We start from the raw sequence: 20,802 nt of genomic DNA on the forward strand, positions 1-20,802 counted from the left end.
AACCATTAAATGTAAATACATACCATTTTGTTTTCCTCAGAACTATTGTATTATACCTAATTAGTTTATGCAAAAAATGCAATACAAAAAATACTCATCCGGTAGCTTAGTCAATGATTACAGTGGACAAATTTTATTAAGAATACTATAAGTAAAGTTAGTGCGCTTGTCGATCCAAACATTTCGTATCGGCCATTGAACTTTGCAAGTATACATACACTATTCGATGGGTGGTATCGGAACCATAACTCACAGAACAGAAACTTAGCCAGCACACATTGCACCGACCAATTGTACCGCTGCCATTAAGGGACCGTTTTAAATTTAGGAAAAGGACATAAGCACAAAATCGAACGTTTAATAAAACGACCACGTATAAGTAAGTACAATGACGCAACGGAGGTGGCTTTTTTATGTACGCCCGATTAACATTATGCGTGCTTCTCAAAATGTGTGTTTCCCGTTAAGACCAACTAGATTTACCACCAAACCGTTATCAGCAGAGGTTTTTACCCTATCAACAAGTTTTTTTTTACCTAAGTACTGAAGTTACATTACTTTGTAATGTACTATACATATCAAAACTTTTAGTAATAATGTAAAAACAAAAATACACTTGTATTATAAAGTACATTTATTTTTATTTTATTAATAATCGACTAGAACAAAGTGAAATAATAATATACTAAAACGTCCATTTTGTCTGTAATTGTAGATTTATTGCTTGATAGGCGTTTTAGTTTTGGCCTTTGATATAGGAGTAAAAGTTTATCTCGCTTCAACAGTAATGATCTTTATTTTTGATAAGTTTTTTAACCCATGAAAACTTTTAAACTGTTGACAGGTTCTTTATAAGATTTAAAGAGACGTTGAAAATTATATATTACTTAAGGTTCTAACCGTGAATGTGTACTAATTATAATTCTTAACATTATCTCCTTTTTGAAAATGACAACAATAAATACAAGGTTTTCGATAAAGTCAACTATCACATTTAGCTATTTGACAAATGAATGATAATGTCTTACTTTGAAAACCAACGACTAGGTTCAAATATCAGGTGTGAACAAATACGTCTTAAAATAAATAAATGGACTTACATATTTTATTATAGCAATTCCATAATATCGGTTATAATTATTTTATAAATTCGCTTAGGGTAAACATTTAGTTGGCAAAGATAATTATTTTTAGGTACCATCTCTACTCGTTTCCAACTTGGTCTTACAAGACTCAATGAGTATAATTCGGATTTTAACGTTCCCTACAATGTTTATTTAGTTAATTTGCATAGTTATATGTAATAAGGGAAGTGTAGTTAATATTAATTAAAACGGTTCTTCTACACAGTTTGGGATTAAAATGTTGCAACCACAATTTTGATAATGCTAAATCCAAAACGCCCAAGCATGGTTGGTTTTGAAATGGGCTCATATTTTGTTTTTGAGCCCTGAAAACTGAAACATTTACCGCAGCTGTAATAACTTTGTCTTATGAAAAACGATATATATATTTCTACTTCGAAATTTGAATTGTAAACAAACATACACGCACAATGAATTCTGTCAATTTTAATCGAATAGAATATTAAATCAATATTCTGAACTAATATTTTTTTTATTTTGAAATTAATTACCTTAGAATTTACGGGTTTGAACAGGTAATGAAGGTACACAGGTATTTGTATATTGAAAGCCGGCGATTTATAAACTTATATCGGCAATATTTAAAATAAAAAGGAGTTTTAATACATTTTTGTTTGTCAATTTATTTTTTTAATAATTTGTATAAACTTCAGGGTACAAATATTTTTAACGTATACAATTTTTTGCATGAATAAAAGCCATTTTAGTGGAAAAAATGCTTTCGCTATGACAAAATTGTGAGACCGTGGCTAGTCCAAAGCCATTTCTGAGTCTTTTGTAATAAACTAAATTAAATTCGAAAAATACTAAAACGCAACCATACATAGAACTTAGAAAGCTCAAAACTTCGTTCCCAACATAACCTAGTAAAGTGTCCATGAACTCGTATATCTTTTTATACTCGTAGAATTGAAATTGGTACAAAATTCGGATTGCTTTTAATCCGCTCAAGATATTTAAGAATTGTACAGTTTTAGTGTTTAAATTTATTTTTATTTAAAATTTAATACATTTTTAGTATAATTAAATCATTAACAGTCGAGGTACATGTAAAAAAAAGCACAGGTGCTGAAACATCTGGTTATCAGTGTAACCTGGGTATCAGTATTACGATTTGTAAAAATAAGCAGTACAAAGCTATTTCTTTACTTCAATTTTTGTTACTTGTATAACTTTTGCATTCCATGTATTTACATATTATAATCATAAAATGTGTATTTTTAATTCTGTATTATCTATAGTATACATTCATGCATTTTACCTAAATAAGATTATAACGAAAATATCTTTGAACTAATAGTCTTTAAAAAGAGATACTTTTGTTGAAAATAGGCATGTTTTTATAAAGTACAAAGGCGGCTTTTTTAATAAAAAAACACATGTTCTATAACTTGAACGCTATTTCAATTTTTAGATAATGTCATGGATTTTATTATAGTGAATACAAAAAGTATAATATTTACTTTAATTTCAAAAACATGTATTTCTAATTTAAATAAGTTTTTGAGAAAAAATTATCGACCCGACAATTAATGTTAAGCAAATTAATTTGTTGATTTGTTCTCAGGTTTCAATCGAAAAAGAAGTTTGTTTGTTGATAACTGTAACTGGTATTAAAGTATGCAGCTCAGATGGCAAGGTAAATTACAATTTCTATAACCTTTAAGCGAATAGTAATATAATACTATCAAGTAGTAAATATGTAATGTAATAAAAAAAAAATTATATTTTTAATTTTTTTGGTAAATTTTGGTATTATATTAAACAAAACTAAACTATAAGAAAATCTCAAAATCAAAAAATAAGGAAGGAAAAACTACGTTACTATCTATCATAAATTACATAATTGCACTATTTCTGGTCTAAAGTGCATATTTTATTATAAAGAAATCGGGCCAATGGTGTTATAACATAAAAAATTATCGAAGGTCCAGACACAAAAAAAATTGTTTTAGGAAATTTATATTTTCTCATCGAAGCTTAAGTAATATGTATAAAAAATTATTTTCTATTTAGTGTAATGTACCTAGATATATTTTACACCTAGACTGAGGGGGTAGAATACGATTACGTACGCTGCTTATCGCCGGTAACTTTTTCATAACACGATTGCGTACGTTATTTTTAATTATTTAAATTATATTTATTAAGTAATGTTTATAAATTATTTTAATGATCATTTTTAGTTTTTAACTTTAAAATTGATTTTTTTTTAAATTCACAAAACTTATCGTGTACCTTTGAAAATTGTACGATTAAAAATGTGGCTATGTTTCATACGCAATCGTGACGTTTTACAGATTTCCATTGTTATACAACTAACATAGGCAATCGTGTTCCCAAAAAGTTAAATCGTACGCAAAAATCGGGTTCTACCCGATTACGGCATGTGTGGTTTTTGTAAATATACGTGGGGAAAACGTGTTTTTTCCTTAACAGAGGGATTTTTATGATTTCCCCTTTATTCGACAAGTGTTATCAACGGCTCGGCACGATGATTGGCATTGGATAATTCTGTTGAAAACTGCAATTTGTTCGATTTCACCACCACAATAAATTCAATCTCGTACTATAGAGATGTGGGTTAGCGAGAAAAAGACAAAAGAGGGAGAAGTTGAGCTATAGTCCGTGCCAAGTTCCCCGTCCCATCCACCACTACTTTTACTACTCGTTTCGGCCAGAGGATCACTTTAACAAAATAGTTTCCGCTATCGCTTAACACATTCTTGGGAAGTGAGTGTGTAAAACTTAAGCTTTTCGTGGTGCCGCCACTAATTTGATTTCCACGCAGTACTTTCAAAACTGCCAAAGTATCACTTATTGATTTATTTTCAAATAAATATTTGTATTCATGAATCATACTTTATTAGACACGTATTTGTCCGTAATAAAAAAATTGAAAATATAATACTTAAATAAACTAGAAGTATAATTTTTTAATGATCGATATGTTATCAGAGAATAGACAAACTATCATTCAAGGGAAAGAACTCTTATTTTACTATCGAGGTATCATAATTATAAATATTATCGTTCTCGATTTAAAAGGTGTAGGTAACTCAAGAAGAGTTTCTTAAACTTTGTATTCAAAAAATAATATACAATTCTTTTTATAAAACGACATTAAATGTAATAGAACATTAAAAGTTCTTTAGTTTGATTTTAATTTAATTGAATTACATTTTAATAAATATGCAAGCATTTAAAAATTACGCATCAATATAACATCTATCCAAGTTATTAATGTGTTAATACTAGCAAATAGTCAGATTAACATGGTTCGTTTTTAGGAAGATTTAATATAGTGGTTGGTGTAATCCGACATTCTTTATACTTGGTAGTAAAAACATTCTATTCAGATCATTTGTTTTGATTCCGTTTTACGTATTCTGTATACTTTATAATGTGTTGAATGGACGGTTATACATGAATTTGCGTTGAATGAAGAAGGAAGTCGTTATATAAACTCAGTAAAGGGTTATCACGTTTAATTGTATTGCATCTTCCTAGTATATTTATCATCTCTTGACTGTACCCAAACTATTATTTCACCAGATTTACCTTCCGCGACGCGGTATACTGTCAACGTTAATCCGATGCTCCGTTAAATATTTTTTGTCGTCCCTTGTAAACGGTTCTAACGTTTTATGTACATTGTTTACAGTGTACAGATCATATGATATATGTTGTTATATCCGTTTTCCCTTTTGCTAATTGTTTAACAGCGATTTCATTAGATCTAAAATACTACGACTAGTAGGCGAGTGAAATGTTCAGACTTGATTGAAACTCCAAACAAAAGGAGCTCGAGGGACTATATAAATTATTATAGATATGTAACTATAGCAAAATTATAATTACTTTTCAGGGACCGTTTACTGCTGACGGACATCATATTAATATTGTTTCTTCCTTTATAAATTTAACTATATATTATAAATTATATATAATTTAATTTTTGTTTAAAAATGTATAACGATTTTATTAATATACGATAATAATTCGATATTGCAAGTTATTTAAAATCCTTACAAATTTATAAAAAAAAAATGCATAAGCCTTTCAAATAGTTATGTAATATTATAGTATTCATAGTCTATCTTGTATTATGTCTAACTTATATGATTTCCTATTAAGGCTATTGAGATTTCACTGTGTTTTTTTCTAAAAAAAAAATGTTTAGGCATTTATTTTATATATCTTAAACAACTTTTATTTTTTTCCTTTCAAATGTGGAAAGATTATGTACTCTAATTAATTATTTGAATAATTTAAATCCAAAATTTAATAATTTAAATAAGTATTATATCATATAATACAACATCGTTCACGCTCTAGAGAACAAGTTTTATAAATATAAATTACTTGGGAATTAATTATTTGTTTTAGTTATATAATTATCGTTAAAAATATGAACATGGCTAGGGGTCACTCGAAAAATCTGTGCGATTTAAAAAAAAAAGCCTTAACCACATAGTTTTATCATCTAAATGATGCATTGATACCGAAATACGCGTTTAGCCTTAAGTGTATTTTTTTCGTACGGTTTATTTTAAAATATTTTATAATTTTATTATTACTTGTAACTATGACTATGTAAAATTCTATAGGAAACTGTGTCATTAAAATTTAAAAAAATTGTATTCGATATTACGGTAAAACTTACAATTAATAGACTTACTTACTCAATAATATTGTGAAATATATTTCATAAATAATATTAACTATTAACAAGTTAAATTTCATTGGGAATTTCTCGAAAGAAAAGATAAAAAGATTCAAGTTCCTTGGAAAATCCAAGCAAATGATGATGGAATACCTGAAGGTTTAGTTGATTAATGGACGGCTAAGATGTATAATGTAGTTAAACATGAATCAAAATTCGAATGAAGTGTAAGGAGGAACAAGATGGCGGATAGGTGTATTTATCTGGAAATAGCGTTTTTTTGGTACAACCGCAGGAATACATACTAGTATCAGGGATGACTGTCGTTAATTAATCAACCCGCCAAAGAAGAACGATACGACCATCAATCAAATAGCTTCTGACGTCGCTACGCCCCTACTCTTTCAGTACGGTTCACCATCACTTACCTATTCGCCTGCACTGTTTACTTACAGATAACCTCCCCTCCCAGCATCATCACTGATATGTTAAATTCAATCAGTAACGACTCACTAAGTTTCCATTAACTCCATTCAGTTGACATAATAAAATTATGTACATAATTTGGCCAACAAATGTATGTTTTAAAATTTAGATTAGATATTATGTTATCTTCAAAATCGTATGTAAACATTTATACTTCCCGTTTATAATTGTTGGCAATTTATTTAAATAGTATCGCGCAATACAATTTAATTGTGTAACTTTAAATTTAAAATGTTTGTGTTTTTTTATGTAAGAATGGCTTAGGATGAAATAAACTACTTAGGTAATAAGATAAATAATAAATAAATAAACTTATATATTACATACATTAGTACTCAAAAATTATGTTACTCTTAAGAATTTTCTAAAGGGTCTGAATTCTCTAGCACTCCTCTAGTTTCGCCAATGATACAGTCGTCTTTTGGTAAATCTTTTTTTATCAGTCGTAAAACAATAAGTATTCATTTTTGTATCAATCAAAATTGTATTTAAATATTTTTTTGTACTAAAAATAACAAACAACGAAATATATTCCAAAATATTAAATTAAAAATGTTCTGAAGTTTGATTGGAAGCTACACAGACTGATTTTAAGTCTGCAAATAAAAGCATTTAAAATGTATATTAAATGGAGACACGACGGGAGGTGTATTATAATTATATAGGTACTTAGTATGTACTATAGTACTTAGTATGGCAAATTTACGGTTAATTTTTTATTTATACAAATACATATATAACGTGCTGTTGGTTTTATTTCAACATTTTGTATATACTAACTACATAGTTAGTAAGTTCTTCCTAATGCATGCATGACGTCAGAGAAATGTATAGTACTATAGTAAATCTCTTGATAGAATGATGGTAGAAGAGCAGTGTAGCATGCAATTTCTGTTAAAGTCTACCGACGCCACCACTTCATAAAAACGATACCCTTATATACATACCCTTCCTTCCTTATACTATTTTCTTGTTCTTACGTCACATAGGCCAGAACCGCGGCAACGAATAGTAGGTACCCGAGAATTTAGACAAGCCTACGCATATTTTATTCTACTTTTATTATTGTGTCTACACCTCAGCGCCTGAGTGTATAAAAATGTATTATATTTTTGCTTATTCTCATCCACGTCATATTATAAACCATCACATGAAAATAAATCGCATTTCCAACGTCGGCGGAATCGGCAATAGTAAAGGCTCAGGGCAACGACAATCCGGCCGTATGAATAATGCATGTACATAACTCAGGAATCGCTATTTTTCTAAACTCCTTCTTCTTATAAATATACAATCGTGTGTATCAAAATGCTAAGTTTATGAAAAGTTAAATAGCAGATTTTTACATTTATAAAATGTCAATGTGGCATGGCAAGATTTGTTTCAGATTGTTAGTACATTATATTTAATATGGGGAAAGAAATTATTGATCTTTTTGACTTGATTTAATGTTCATTACTAATTCACACTTGTTTTACTAATTAATAGGAAATAATTATTTGAGTTCGGCTTAAGTACACAAAAGTTAAATAAAAAGAGAACGTCAAACAATGTGGGTAACAGAGTTGTAATTTTTAAGTATATCAACTCAATTTGTATGGGTTTTAATTTCTTCAAATTTTAGACATCAATTAATTACTATACATTAAACAATTATCTAAATAAAAAAATACAGAAAGAGCCAAAAGTTGGTTAATATTCTTAATAGTATTGTACACAGAACATAAAAACAATAATACAGTTCATTGCTCCATTAAAACCGTTAAGTATCTATGTAACCCCACAAGGGCAAGGATGACAATTCTTTTCCAACTGCTTCTATTGAGCTATCATTATAAATTCTCGGAGAAACATTCCTTAAAATGTCCTTCCGGCTATGATGCATCCAGCCGTATAGGTATGCCAGTTATTTATTTGGAGCCTTCACGCATATCCACTTATGGTCCGAGTGCCCAATCATGCAGCGGCATAAATTTATGTTCCAAAATTCAAAAGTGGATAGAAATTATTTTCTTAATAACGGCCAAGCATTTTAGTGGCAATAAAATTAAGGTATTTTTTAAAAATTGTATAAATCTATACTAAGCACACTATTAAACATAAATATTATTCAAATTTATTTTAATTTCGCGGTCTTTAAAACTCAGTATTTTAGTTTATTGGAAGTATTTAACAATACTATTAGTTTGAAAATGGTTTCTAGTTTAGAAAAAGTAACCTAATAAATATCTATATTTGAAATTAATATTATAATTTTTTTATTATTCATTGTGATAATTAAATATTATAGTTTAAATTTTTGGATAAAAGGCTTTTAATTTAAGATCCTGAGCTTAAGCTGTGGTTATTTGACATAAAACCGATTTTAAATAATTTTGTTTTTTTTGATGGCCAAAAATATGATTTAAAAGAAGTGTCAAGTAAAAAACTAAACTACTTTTTATGACTATGGCCGAACAACTGATCGAACAATTTTTTAAAACTTTCTATTTATCGTAATACACATGCAGTGTAATTTTCAAAAAAAATCCGCGGAGGGTCGCTCGAAACGTTCGTTCGGACTTGGTGTTTTGACTTATGTACAAAACAAAAATATTTAAAATTCTCGAAAAGTCGAAAAAACTTTTGAATTAGGCAAAGAGTTTTGTTTAGGAAATATTTCAATCGCATACAGACCGACTTTGTGTATTCTAATTTAATTGTTGAGTGCACTAAGGGTATATACATCAATATTTATATATATATATCAAAACAGTCATGGAAAACCAAATTTCGATTTTTTCATGTCTTTTATATTATATTATATATTGCTATTTATGAGTAAAGGTATTTTAACGGTTTACATAGATTTTATTTGTTATCAACGGTATAATAAATATTATTTAGGCTACACTATAGAAATTATATAGTTCCATATTATATCGTATATTTTAAGGCTTATGTCAAAACACTTTTTTACTTTTTGTCTATTTATTACTAAAGAGAACGAAGTGTTGTTGGAATTTAATTATACTGTATACACATACATTACTAGGTATGTTTGTTTATCGGAAGCTGCCATAGTTTGAGGAAATGAAAATGTCACTACTTTGAAATTCAATTACTCGACTACTCAGAAGGCAATTTTCTATTTCAGTAGCAACAGGAAATTAGTTAATTTCCTTCAACTACTCGTTCTCGGTCTCACTTTTTAAAATGATAAAAAGCCCTTTATATGTTATACTTTTGCAAAAAATATTTTTAATGCTCATACAATTTTTAAATATAATGAGCTTAATTACTTTTTTATTCTGTTCCTCAGGAAGTATTAATGGCTCATGGTCTCAAAAGGGTGTCATACGCCACGTGCGATCCAGGTTGTAAACAGTTTTGTTTCCTGGCCAGACAACCAGGCGGGCACATCAATAAACAATACTGTCATCTGTTTGTTACAAAGACGGCTGAACAGGTTGGTATAATTTGTTTAGTATTAGTTTCTACCTCCCACGCGATAGTCGTAAAAATGCAACAATAGTCACCAGAGGCATTAAAAACAAACATTTAGGTATCTTGACCAATGAGTTGGTAATCTTACAGAGTGTTGTCAGTGGAAATAAATGTTCTATAGTGACATTACAATAGCTTTAAGTGGGTAGAAATTCGAATGGAACGTGGAACTGAAAGTTACAACCTAAATTCAATTTGTATTTGATTCGTTCTCGGGGTTTCATTTAGGCTCATGTGGTAGACTCTTTATCGCCGTATTCATGTAAGATCCAGTGAGTTTAAATAATACGCATCAATGTAACGTAATTGCCGACATTATGCGCCGGGTTAAGACTTTTTAACTTTTAGTGATTTTGTGCGGTTTATTTACATGACTTTAACTTTGAATTTTATTCTAATCGGTTAATACTTAGTAATCAATAATACTTAATTTGTAAAATTAAAAAATGATTAATTATTCCATTTTTACATAAAATAATGTTTCATTTTTAATATTAACCCATATTTTAGTTTGGATGTGGAGTTGAGGAAGTATTAGTTTTAAAACTATGTTTTTGTTACTATGACAGCTTTATGACCACTGAACCAATTAGTTTACACATTGAAATTACTAAAGATCGGATAAAGTACACTGAAATGACCTAACAGTATTGAAAAGTTTACCCGTTTTAACAAAATTGTCCTAAACGAACGGTCGACTATCGTGCAGGGTCGTTAATAAAACTTGTCGATTAGGAGGAAATGCTATAAATCCACTTATTGAAAGAAAACACAATGCCAATGTTTATTGTACAGAATAATAGATAAAAATCGAATAACTAGTAGGCTGATAAGTTATAAAATACTTCAAGTAAAAATTTAAGAAACGGCGTGTGACACAGTACCGTTCACATACGTTATATCAGATAGTTTTAACTTTTAATGAGATACGTATATATTATTAAAAATACAGTGTATTCAGCTAGAATATTGTTAGTTATTTTGGAGAATATTTAGACTTTAGTGAAGTCACTAAATGTTCAGTACAAAATGAAATTAGTTAGTTGTTATGTACTATACATTCGATTTTCTAAACGATGTGGTTTCAAATGAGGTAATATTATTGATATAATGTTACATAAAATAATACATATAATGTTATATAATTTCATTTAATAGTGTCAGTATGTCGATTTTCAGGTAGTATAAAATTTATCCACCGCCCCCAAAGTTAAGTTGAATCTATGACTCTATTTCTTATTGTTGTATAATAGTAATAAAGAAACAAAATAAGAACGAAAAATGTTTACTCCTAAAAAAGGACGGAAATAATTGTTTTAATGGAATTTGTACTTGTATAATTATTCACATTTTAGATACGGTAATTGTAAACAAGTGGGCAAAATGTAAATATAAAATTTTAACATGATATATCAAATTATTTTCCATTTTAATTAAAAACTTCATAAGATGTACACACCAAAAGAAAATTATTATTATATATTAACATTTTTGTAGAAAAGGTTTTAAACTTTTTATGATCAATAAATACTTTTAACATTTTCTATATATTTTTGAAATATTATATGTATACTTTGTATTCTGGTTGCATTAATAATGTATTATAAAAATCACCCCTAACTATAATTTCAGTTTTTGTTAACATTAAAAAAATGTCAAAATTTGATGATTAATCAAGCTTGTATTATCTATCTCTTACTTCAAATAATTACCAATTGAGACAGTTCGAGCGAGCTACCATATTTTTTTAGAAAAATAACCCTGTCATTGAAATTTATGATTACCAGTTATGGTGATACGTTATTTTCTTCTAGGAACAATGTTAAACCAGTTTTCATGAAATATACTTGTTCAGTTCCGAGTACGGGTTAGTACTGTGGCAGCTAATTGCTGTTTTACGCTAAATTTATATTTGGCGTTTGAAAAATGATATAACATGAAATCATCCAAATCGTGCTGAGAAATCCAACATAATTATTGAACACTGTTTAAATAATTCAGAATGCTTCATGATACAAACTTACTACTAATGCTTTTTGACTAGTATAGAATTTATAGTTTTTAAATCTAAATTTAAAAGCAACATCTAAAATCAATACTCGCCAATGTCGCATTTTCCTCAAACATTGTAAGTAAAATAATTGTTTACCTACTTAGGAACTATAAATAAATTATCTTGACGGTTTTCTTCTTTTGGAATATGAATAGGTATTAATCATCTAAATTATGTTACCGTTTCGCCTAAATAATGATTAAAAAAACAACTATTAGTTTTATACAACATAATTGTAATTTATTTTTTTATTTCTTATTTTTCAATTGCATAAATGCACACATTATTCAGGAATTCAGTTGATGTACGATTGTCACATACCATTCGATTACAATCATTTAAATTTCTTGATTTTTAAGAAGTAAAGTAAGTATGGAATTTTCAAATAAAAAAAAATTATCTTGATAACTTAAAGAGCTAGCTGTGAATAGGAAAAAAACTATAATGCTAATAGTGAAAAGATATTTTTCTTAGTTTTAAGAGGCCGTTATACCCCTATTTATTAAGGAGTTAGGTATAGGAATTTGTTTGCAAAATCTTAATTTAAAGGTTAAACTGTAATGTGTAATTATTAGTTCAGTAATTAGAACTCTTTTTGGTAGTTAATATATTTTTCTCTGTTATGAAACCCATGAACGGGTTTTGTTATATAGGGTCTTATTAAAATCACCTTGGCACGTAGAAGTGCAGACTGCAGTGAAGAGTTTCAGAGCTTTATCCGATAGAGTTCATTCATTACAGAGCATTAAAGTTGTTTATCATAAAAACAGATTCCCCCCCCCCTAAAATGTTCATACTTTTTGAATTCCTTGCTAAATAATAAAAAATATATTTGAAATAATTCTTCAAAAATTGAAAATCAAAAAGTCTGAGTTTGTTTTATCCAACTCTTTACTAGTTACAATGCTATAGAAATGAAAGACGGTCGCGTTATTATCATCTTGATTTGGTAATAGACAAAGAAAAAAGGAAAAGATGGCGACATTATCGGCATTTGGTTATGCTATAAGGCGTAGTTTGAACCCATAAAATATTCAATGAACTATCATAAATAACTTCCACGTAAAAACATACTTGAAAACCGGTCCACGTTCGAAAACTCCAAGTGATCAATAAACTAGTGCACCTAAATCTCTGTCCGGTTAAAGGTTCGCGTAGGATGTAATTACACAGTAAAGTAGTATTATCCGCAGGGTAACGTATTTTCTTTAAAACAAAAAAAAACATTCGATAATTACTAGTTTAGAAGAGTATTATTGTATGTAACTGAACAGTGCTACTGGGTTTTTATTATTCTATCTCTGGTTAACCCGATCATTAGTTGTTCAGCGCATTTTATATCACCGGCGCATATTAATTATAACTAATTCTATAGTCTTGCATTGTTTACGTTTTTCTCAATTCAATTTCAAAGACATAGCGTGTCCAAGAAAGAACGTTTTTTTAAAAAAAATGCAATAACTTTTTTAATTTTTGATCAGAATTAAAAAAATCGCATACGGTTGTGTTCAGGAGATCCTGAAGTTTACTAGCCCTACAGGCAATTGATCTGCCCATAAAAATTGCGATGACGCGCTCACACATTTCGCCGTCCAATTCTCCCATCACTCTTTAGATTTCTTGTTTGAGTTGGGTGAGACCACGGGGATTATTCGGGGTTAGGTCGCAAGACCGTGGTAGCCAGCATTGGTCCCCACGCAATGAGATCCGAAGAGCAATGGGAGAACTGGACGGCCAAATGTGAGCGCGTCATCGCAAATTTTAAGATCAATTACCTGTAGGGCTAGTAGGGGGGAGCAATGGTGTGCATATGCCCAATGCTGTGTTTCATACGTGAATCTCATACAGGATCTCCCGAACACAATCATAAGCGATTTTTTTAATTCTGATCAAAAATAAAAAAGTTTTTGCATTCTTAAAAAAAAAAACGTTCTTTTTTGCACAAGAAATATTTTTTATAATGCATGTAAAACATTAGTGAGTGCAGAGTGTACAATAACAATATTGTAATAACAAGTTCGAGTACTTATTCATAATTTGTTCGATTTTTTTTCACGAACATATGAGCTAGTCAAGAAAAAACAATCATAGTAGCTGATGTTATATGGGTAAAATGATTTTCCTTTAGGTACCTAATTAATTATAAATAATATGTTACCAGTCTTTTTACTATGTGTTCTAAATATGTGTTTGCGTTGGTAACCAAAACCATACCATCAGTGTGGTATAAAAATATTATTATTTTGTCTGCTTGCAGCTAGCAGTCTCGTAAAATGTTTATTGTCTACTTGTGCAGTCCTCAGATTGTCGCAAATAGAACACCGGTAGTTGTTTGGCCTCTACATCGTATCAAATTTCTTCAATAGGATAAAACACGAGACGGGGTAGACCTTATTTTATTACTTACACCTGATTATGTAGGCTCTACAAAGATGATTTGTTAAATGCATTACAAAAATAATCAAATTTTCTTCGCACGTAAAACATTGACTCATAAATGTTTTAGATTTGATGAATAATGTCCCTACCTTCCTTTCCCCTTATTCTCTCTCTCCCCACCGCTTCTTCCCCTTCTTTCTCCTCTTTTAAATACTTATATTCTCACCCAATACACATCCGGAGTGTATTTATTATTAAATTATTTAAATGACTTTAAAACTATAAGGAATCCATCAGTTTTAAGTTTAAGATTTCGGTTTAGATAAGTTACCGTAAAGCATGTGTATATTATAGTGTTCACACGACCGTTAAATAATAAATCAATGAGGTGTAACTCAGTGTAAGTGTGAACTACTTCTACTAGGAACATTTTTTTTTACAAAACATTTGAACCTGTTAACGTTTGGCCACAAAATCCGCGTATCATTTATCACGTATTATACAGAGAATAGCTTTTGTTCGTTTTCATTCTTATGATGTGTACGACCTTAGGTACCGAAGATGTTTACGCCCAACTCCCAATAATACCCTAATACCCTTATAGTATAGGACATAGGTTAAACATTGAACATATATTACCACACATTTGTATTTTTTTTTCTTTCCGTATTAATAATATATTAGTTTTTCATGTCGGTCAAGATGTTAAACTTTAGTACTCCGACAAAAACCATTCATGAAAACCTTCACGACTCTCATAAATATGTTCCGCATTACGATTTTATTGTTCAATTATTTTTTCTTAACCCAGAAACTATTTAAGATGTAGCGGCGGTTCATACAACATTTTATAAACACATACTTCACATCCTTCGGTTGTATGTGTAAACACACTATGTTCACGGTATTTTTCACGTGTGTGGTTACCACTCTATCCTAACCTAAGATATTGTATACGTGTATATACAATAATAATATCCGGTAAAGTGCACAAGAACTCCTCAAGTGTCTATACTCCCAGTCATTTTTAGTCACATTTTAAGCAGTGAAAATGTATTTATAACTAGGTAGGTGAATAAATATGTACTTCTAGTACCATGGTCTTGTACAGATGAATTTTTAGATATTTCCGATTGGTCACAGTTATTCGTTTATTTATAAAACATTTTCTAACACAAACGTATGAGATGTAAAATGCGAAAAACAAGACGAATTAGGCATAACTAAATAATGCAAAGATCATTTCTGATTTCATAGTATTATCATATATTTTATTTAATCCATTAATACCATTAACGCTCGTGGATGGAAAAAAAACCATAAATTTAATTAATTTACAGTAAGATATATAAACTATAACACAGGCAGTGATGCAACCAATATAATAAACTGCCAGTATAAAAAAGTAATAAACTTGTCAAGTCGATGCTACTTTTCATACGAGCGAAATTACTAATATTCCAATTATTTTTGACTGAACATGAATTAAAAGTAAGACATACCAAGATAACTCTCTACATCGGATCTGCGGTGTACCATAAAATGCATTAATCATAATTTCACGAACGGTTATTAAGCTTAGATATTAACTTTTTTAATCATCCTGTAGAGCTCCGAATGAAAATTTAAGTCGGAAAGATCCAAAGAAACCTTATTATGATACATAAGCGGATTAGAGTGGTATGAACGCACCTTTAGGTACACCGGAACCGGTTGGTGGACGGCGGTAGTGGTGGCAGCAAGACAACCACGGTGAATCCCACGGGTCCCCGTTTGACCACCGCAGTTACAACGTATCGTCCGTTCTATACAGTAGTGGTGTAGTGCAGTGTTCACGTGAAACAAGTGTCTAGTGAGTGATAGGAGATAGGGCGCTGTGCTCTAGTTGGCTGATACTCTGGTAAACAATAATGTGACATGGTTGGCGCCACAGATTGCTCTCCGGCATGTACAGGTGTACGATACCAAAAGCTCAAACACCAAAAACCCACAGCCGGATGTTGGTCATTCTCTTGTTCTGGTTGCGGCAGCGTGCAAATGTTACAGGTAACCCAATCCCCTCCATAGCCGCTTGGCCTGCGGCCGATTAAAAATGTACCTCACGTTTCACATTTCTAGTTCTGTATAAAATATGATGTACCAAGTAATACAATAGTAAAATACATTTAAAAAAAAAAAAAAACTCGTACAAACTTAACCGAACTGATTTTTAACATACTTATAATTATTAAAATATTAATTTGTTTATTTATACTGAATATGTTTGCATTGACGTATGCTTTTTGAATAACCCTCGGAGAAAGCTAAAAGTCATGTATTATGTATTTATCAGTGTCTGTTTGTTCTTAGAGTACAGTAGTTCTACTTTTTCTTTCGTATCAATAAACTAGCGCAATGGTAATGAAATTAAAATATAAATTTTAGGAAATAGCTTCAGTTTTTATAGTTGGTAGAACAGTGGGGTCGGAGCATAGCAGGGACAATGCGTATTGGGGACGGAACACAGCTTACCTAGGTTATTTAAAAAATATTCCATACAAATCGAAAATGATTTGGCTTTTTAAAAAGTTAAAGTGCGCTGTAATTGCAAGTTAAAAAATATGACAATATTTGGGTGTTTTTCTAGATTTTAAAGGGAAGGGTTGAGTTTTTTTAACCTATGGTCCAATTAAGTAAATGCCTTTCAGGTGCGATTTCTGATTTATAGACTTCAGTTAATACTTGAAGCTCCAGCTACATTAGTATAAAACAATTTTTTTTGTTTCCTGGAAAGCCCGCAAATATATATATATATATCACTTTGAAAATCAACCTATTTATTTTTATTTCGATAAAAATATATTAAATACTATTTTCCCCTTCTATTTTTTCGTTTAATGTATCTTTTCCCTAGATTTTTCAAAACACTTTTAAAATAAGATCACCTTTTTCCTTGGAATGCAACAATGTTGTATAATCTTTTGAAACCGACCGCAATGTCAAAAGTAGTTGAGCTTTATTCTTTAGTTAAATAAATACTAGAATCGTTTTTACAACCACCATTAGCACGCAAAGACCCCAAAAGTAAATAAATAATTATATCTAGTCTGATACTAAATCAGATGTCACATATAATTTATACTAACTTACAAAATTATTTCACGTAATTAGAAATTAGAATTAGCTTAATCAATTTAATATGTCAATATTAAATTGTAAATATGCCTTAAAACAAAATTACAAAAAATCATACTTATAGTTAATAATTAACTTAAAATAATGCAATGAGATAGTGAATAACATACCGTTTTGAATAGTTTTATATAAGTATGCGTACACGAAGTGAACAAATTAATTTCATCGAAATAGTGACTAGTTTGAAACCACAGTGAGTATTTGAAAATCAGTTTTATATTTTCTTTAATATTCTGTCAAATTTGAAATTAATGATAATACTTGTCCGTCCTTTTCCCTGGTTGATCAATATTGGTGTCGTGTATAACCCATACTAGAGACTAAAGTATACTCAAAATAAAGGTCAACAAAGGTCACTGAAAATAAAAAAGTAACAATATTCGACATCAAGTCCGAATATTAATGAAATTCCAAACAGCAGTCGGTTGGCAAGAAGCGTTAGAGTGCAATACCGTGTAACTTGTGTGTGAATTAAACGTCTGGGCTTTTGAAATGCACTATAGTTTGTCATCCTCAAACACAGTTTCATAATCACGCGTTTTGTACGGAATAAATCAAATGTGTTAACCAACAAATTAAAAAAATTAAATAGTTAAAAAACACTACTGAATAATGCAGCAAAGAAATTATTTGAATCAGACGTGAAAGCTCATATTTGTTAACAAATAGTTTACTCAAAGGACCTTATACTAGTTTGTTTTCTTATGTACACCGTACACGTGTGCTACAAGAAAACCTTACATACCCAAAGACGTATAAAAGAGTAGATATAGTGATTTATAGAAACCGGTGGCTTATTTCATTGACGGCATAATAATATACTATAAAATAATAATTTATACACACCTATTATAATACTGACCGAGAAACAAGATCCATATTACATAGCTACGATCACATAACGAAGTAAAAAAAGAGCGTTTTTTTTTAATTTAAGGGTATACTATCGTACTCGGTACCTTGGTCGACCCATGTTAACAACCATATATAATGTTTATTTAAAAATAAATAATAGTAATAATTTAAAAAACTCACACGCCACCCGTTTTTTTGGTTAAAAACTGCCTGCGAGAAAAGTAACGCCTCTTAGAGAGTTTGGATTAAGATAACTTTTTCAACAATTTGATTTCTAACCGTCTTGCAAAGAGTTTTAATATACATTTTTTTATTTTTTTAATATTAGATTTCTGTTTTTTTTTTGTAGTTATATTAATATATTAAAAATTAATAGGCCTGTAAGAAGTCCTCCTCCAAGAATAAATTAAAGTATTATCAAAATCCAATCACTTTAGACATTGTCATTTTTTACAACAGAGGGGGACAACTGCAAGTTAAAAAAAATGTATGTCCAATATTCCAAATTTGTAAATATATAATATGTAATTATATATATATGTAATTTTATATTTTGCCAATAATTAAAATAGGTGTTGGTGAGTTGCGGCCCAATCCCTAAATCAAGTACGAGTTGCGGCCCAGGTTTATGAGAGGGACGTATGAGTTGCGGCCACATAATAATTACCACTTTATATTAGCCTATTAGCGTTACTCAGGAGACACCACGGGGAGGTTGGCTGAGTTATCTCCCAAAAATGTGTTTTTTGGTCAAGTTAAGGTCAAGTTTCGTCATGTTATTTGCCGATGAGCGGTTCCGTCGTTGTCATTTTAGTTATATTATATATTATTGAGTTGACAAAAATTCATCTGTCCTAACTTTGACACTCTAATAACTTCAAAAGTAACGAGATCACATAATATAAAAACAAAGCGAAAATGAAAATTAAAAAATTAATTAAATCCTATAGGCTATAAGATATTGAGTGGATCTCTTTAAAAAAATCGTCCTGTATAACTAAATTGGCGATAAAAGTTTCAAGATAAAAAAGGTTGTACGGGCCGCAACTCACCGGTCTCCGACATCGTAAGCAACACCTCGGGCCGCAACTCACCTACAGCCATTAAAATATAGCCACATTATATATTAGGTACATTTATATTAATTACATACAATTTACAAAAGAAATTTTTAAAAAAATACTTAATTGTAAAATAAAATCGTTTCATCTTCTCATCGAAGGTAAAATTCTGACTGATCTATAGATCTTTTTTTCAATGTAAAGATGGGTATACGTTCAGTTAAACTGTGCAAACCAAATGTACGTACGTTGGTTTGCACAAATTAACTGCGCGTGTAAATAAGAATCGTAAAATTGCAAATTTAACAAATTTCTTTTAAATACGTTCAGTCGGTTAGTCGGTGGCTTAAAAAACTGTGAAATCGCCCCAGTTTTTAGAGTGTGTAAACGGATATCGTGGATTTAGAATTGGAACTGAACAAAAAAAAAATTAGGTAAAAACCTAAATAATTTACTCAGTTCATTTCCAAATTCTGACTACATAAAAATACCATAAATTTGTTTGCACAGTTTACCTAAGCGTGTAAACCCACCTTAGACGGATAACAACATACCGTCGTTGCCGCAAAAAAAAAACTCCCATGTGCTAAAACCTAATTGTTCAGGAGACACTAAAACGTGTAAAACGATTTATAGTAGATAACCCATAGGCGGTTTTTTTATTTTTATATATTCTACAATGGAGATAGCATGTTGGAGATTTTATCATATGATAGCTTGTTTTTTTCCGTATCCAGGGATACCAAAACCTCAAAATCGTAAAATTGGCACATAGGAGGTTTTTCGTGGCAACGACGATACACTGTCGGGATTGTAACAATGTTAGCTCTGAGTTTTGACATTATGACATTTCGAAATGCCTACTTATCGAGAATCAACGCAAAGAGTTGTAAAATGGGTTGATTATATGTATGTAGTGGTTTTAACAACGGAGACATACTATAGTGTATAAATGTGTATTTTTATTAAACGTGCCTGGTTATAGTTATAACTGTGTGCGTTAAAGTGTTAGTACATTTTCTAAAAACCCTATACGGATATTATGAGATATTGACTGGGTCATAGTTAACCAATCACTCAGTACGTAGTGTCTACATTACTTTTGAATAACAAGAATATAAATAAATTTATATGCACACCTAAACTCTAATTATTATAACTAAAGTCTGTTCTTATTCTAAAAACGAAATCATATTTAAAAGCATAGTCAATACGTACAAAATAATTGTATAAAATATTTATATAAAACATGGTATAAAACAACTTAAATAAGTGAAATATTTATTAATTAGTAATTAATTTCAATCCGGTCACAAAAACCAAAAATAAAATAAAATTTTAAAGATTACAAAAAATCATAAACTCTTCCTTCTTTTCCAGCTCTTTTAACCTATTGCGAAATAATAATATTTGTATAGAATCCAGGAAAAGTAAATCTTTTATTCCATTTAAAAATGTTATCTTAATAGAACATTAATAAAAATTGTATTATTGTAC

The 20,802-nt window shown here is 29.8% G+C and overlaps 1 protein-coding gene across 6 annotated transcripts in view; it reads left to right on the forward strand.

Moving 5' to 3' along the window:
- LOC126835800 (EGFR adapter protein-like) overlaps positions 1–20,802 on the forward strand; it is a 49,211-nt gene that overhangs the window by 22,140 nt on the left and 6,269 nt on the right. For 4 of the 6 annotated variants that reach the window (XM_050568621.1, XM_050568622.1, XM_050568624.1 and 1 more), the window contains 2 exons: positions 2,713–2,784; positions 9,599–9,745. In XM_050568621.1, the coding sequence (XP_050424578.1) occupies positions 2,713–2,784; positions 9,599–9,745 (219 nt within the window). Of the gene's footprint in view, positions 1–2,712; positions 2,785–9,598; positions 9,746–15,997; positions 16,262–20,802 lie in introns of those variants that run through there. The other 2 variants (XM_050568623.1, XM_050568626.1) reach the window with 2 other exon arrangements.

The sequence above is a fragment of the Adelges cooleyi genome, unplaced genomic scaffold (genome assembly GCF_023614345.1).
Source record: "Adelges cooleyi isolate 19-005CV unplaced genomic scaffold, UGA_ACOO_1.1 ACOO_flye_CR_arks_rails_tigmint_CR_PRNA_23, whole genome shotgun sequence".
Lineage (NCBI taxonomy): Eukaryota > Metazoa > Arthropoda > Insecta > Hemiptera > Adelgidae > Adelges > Adelges cooleyi.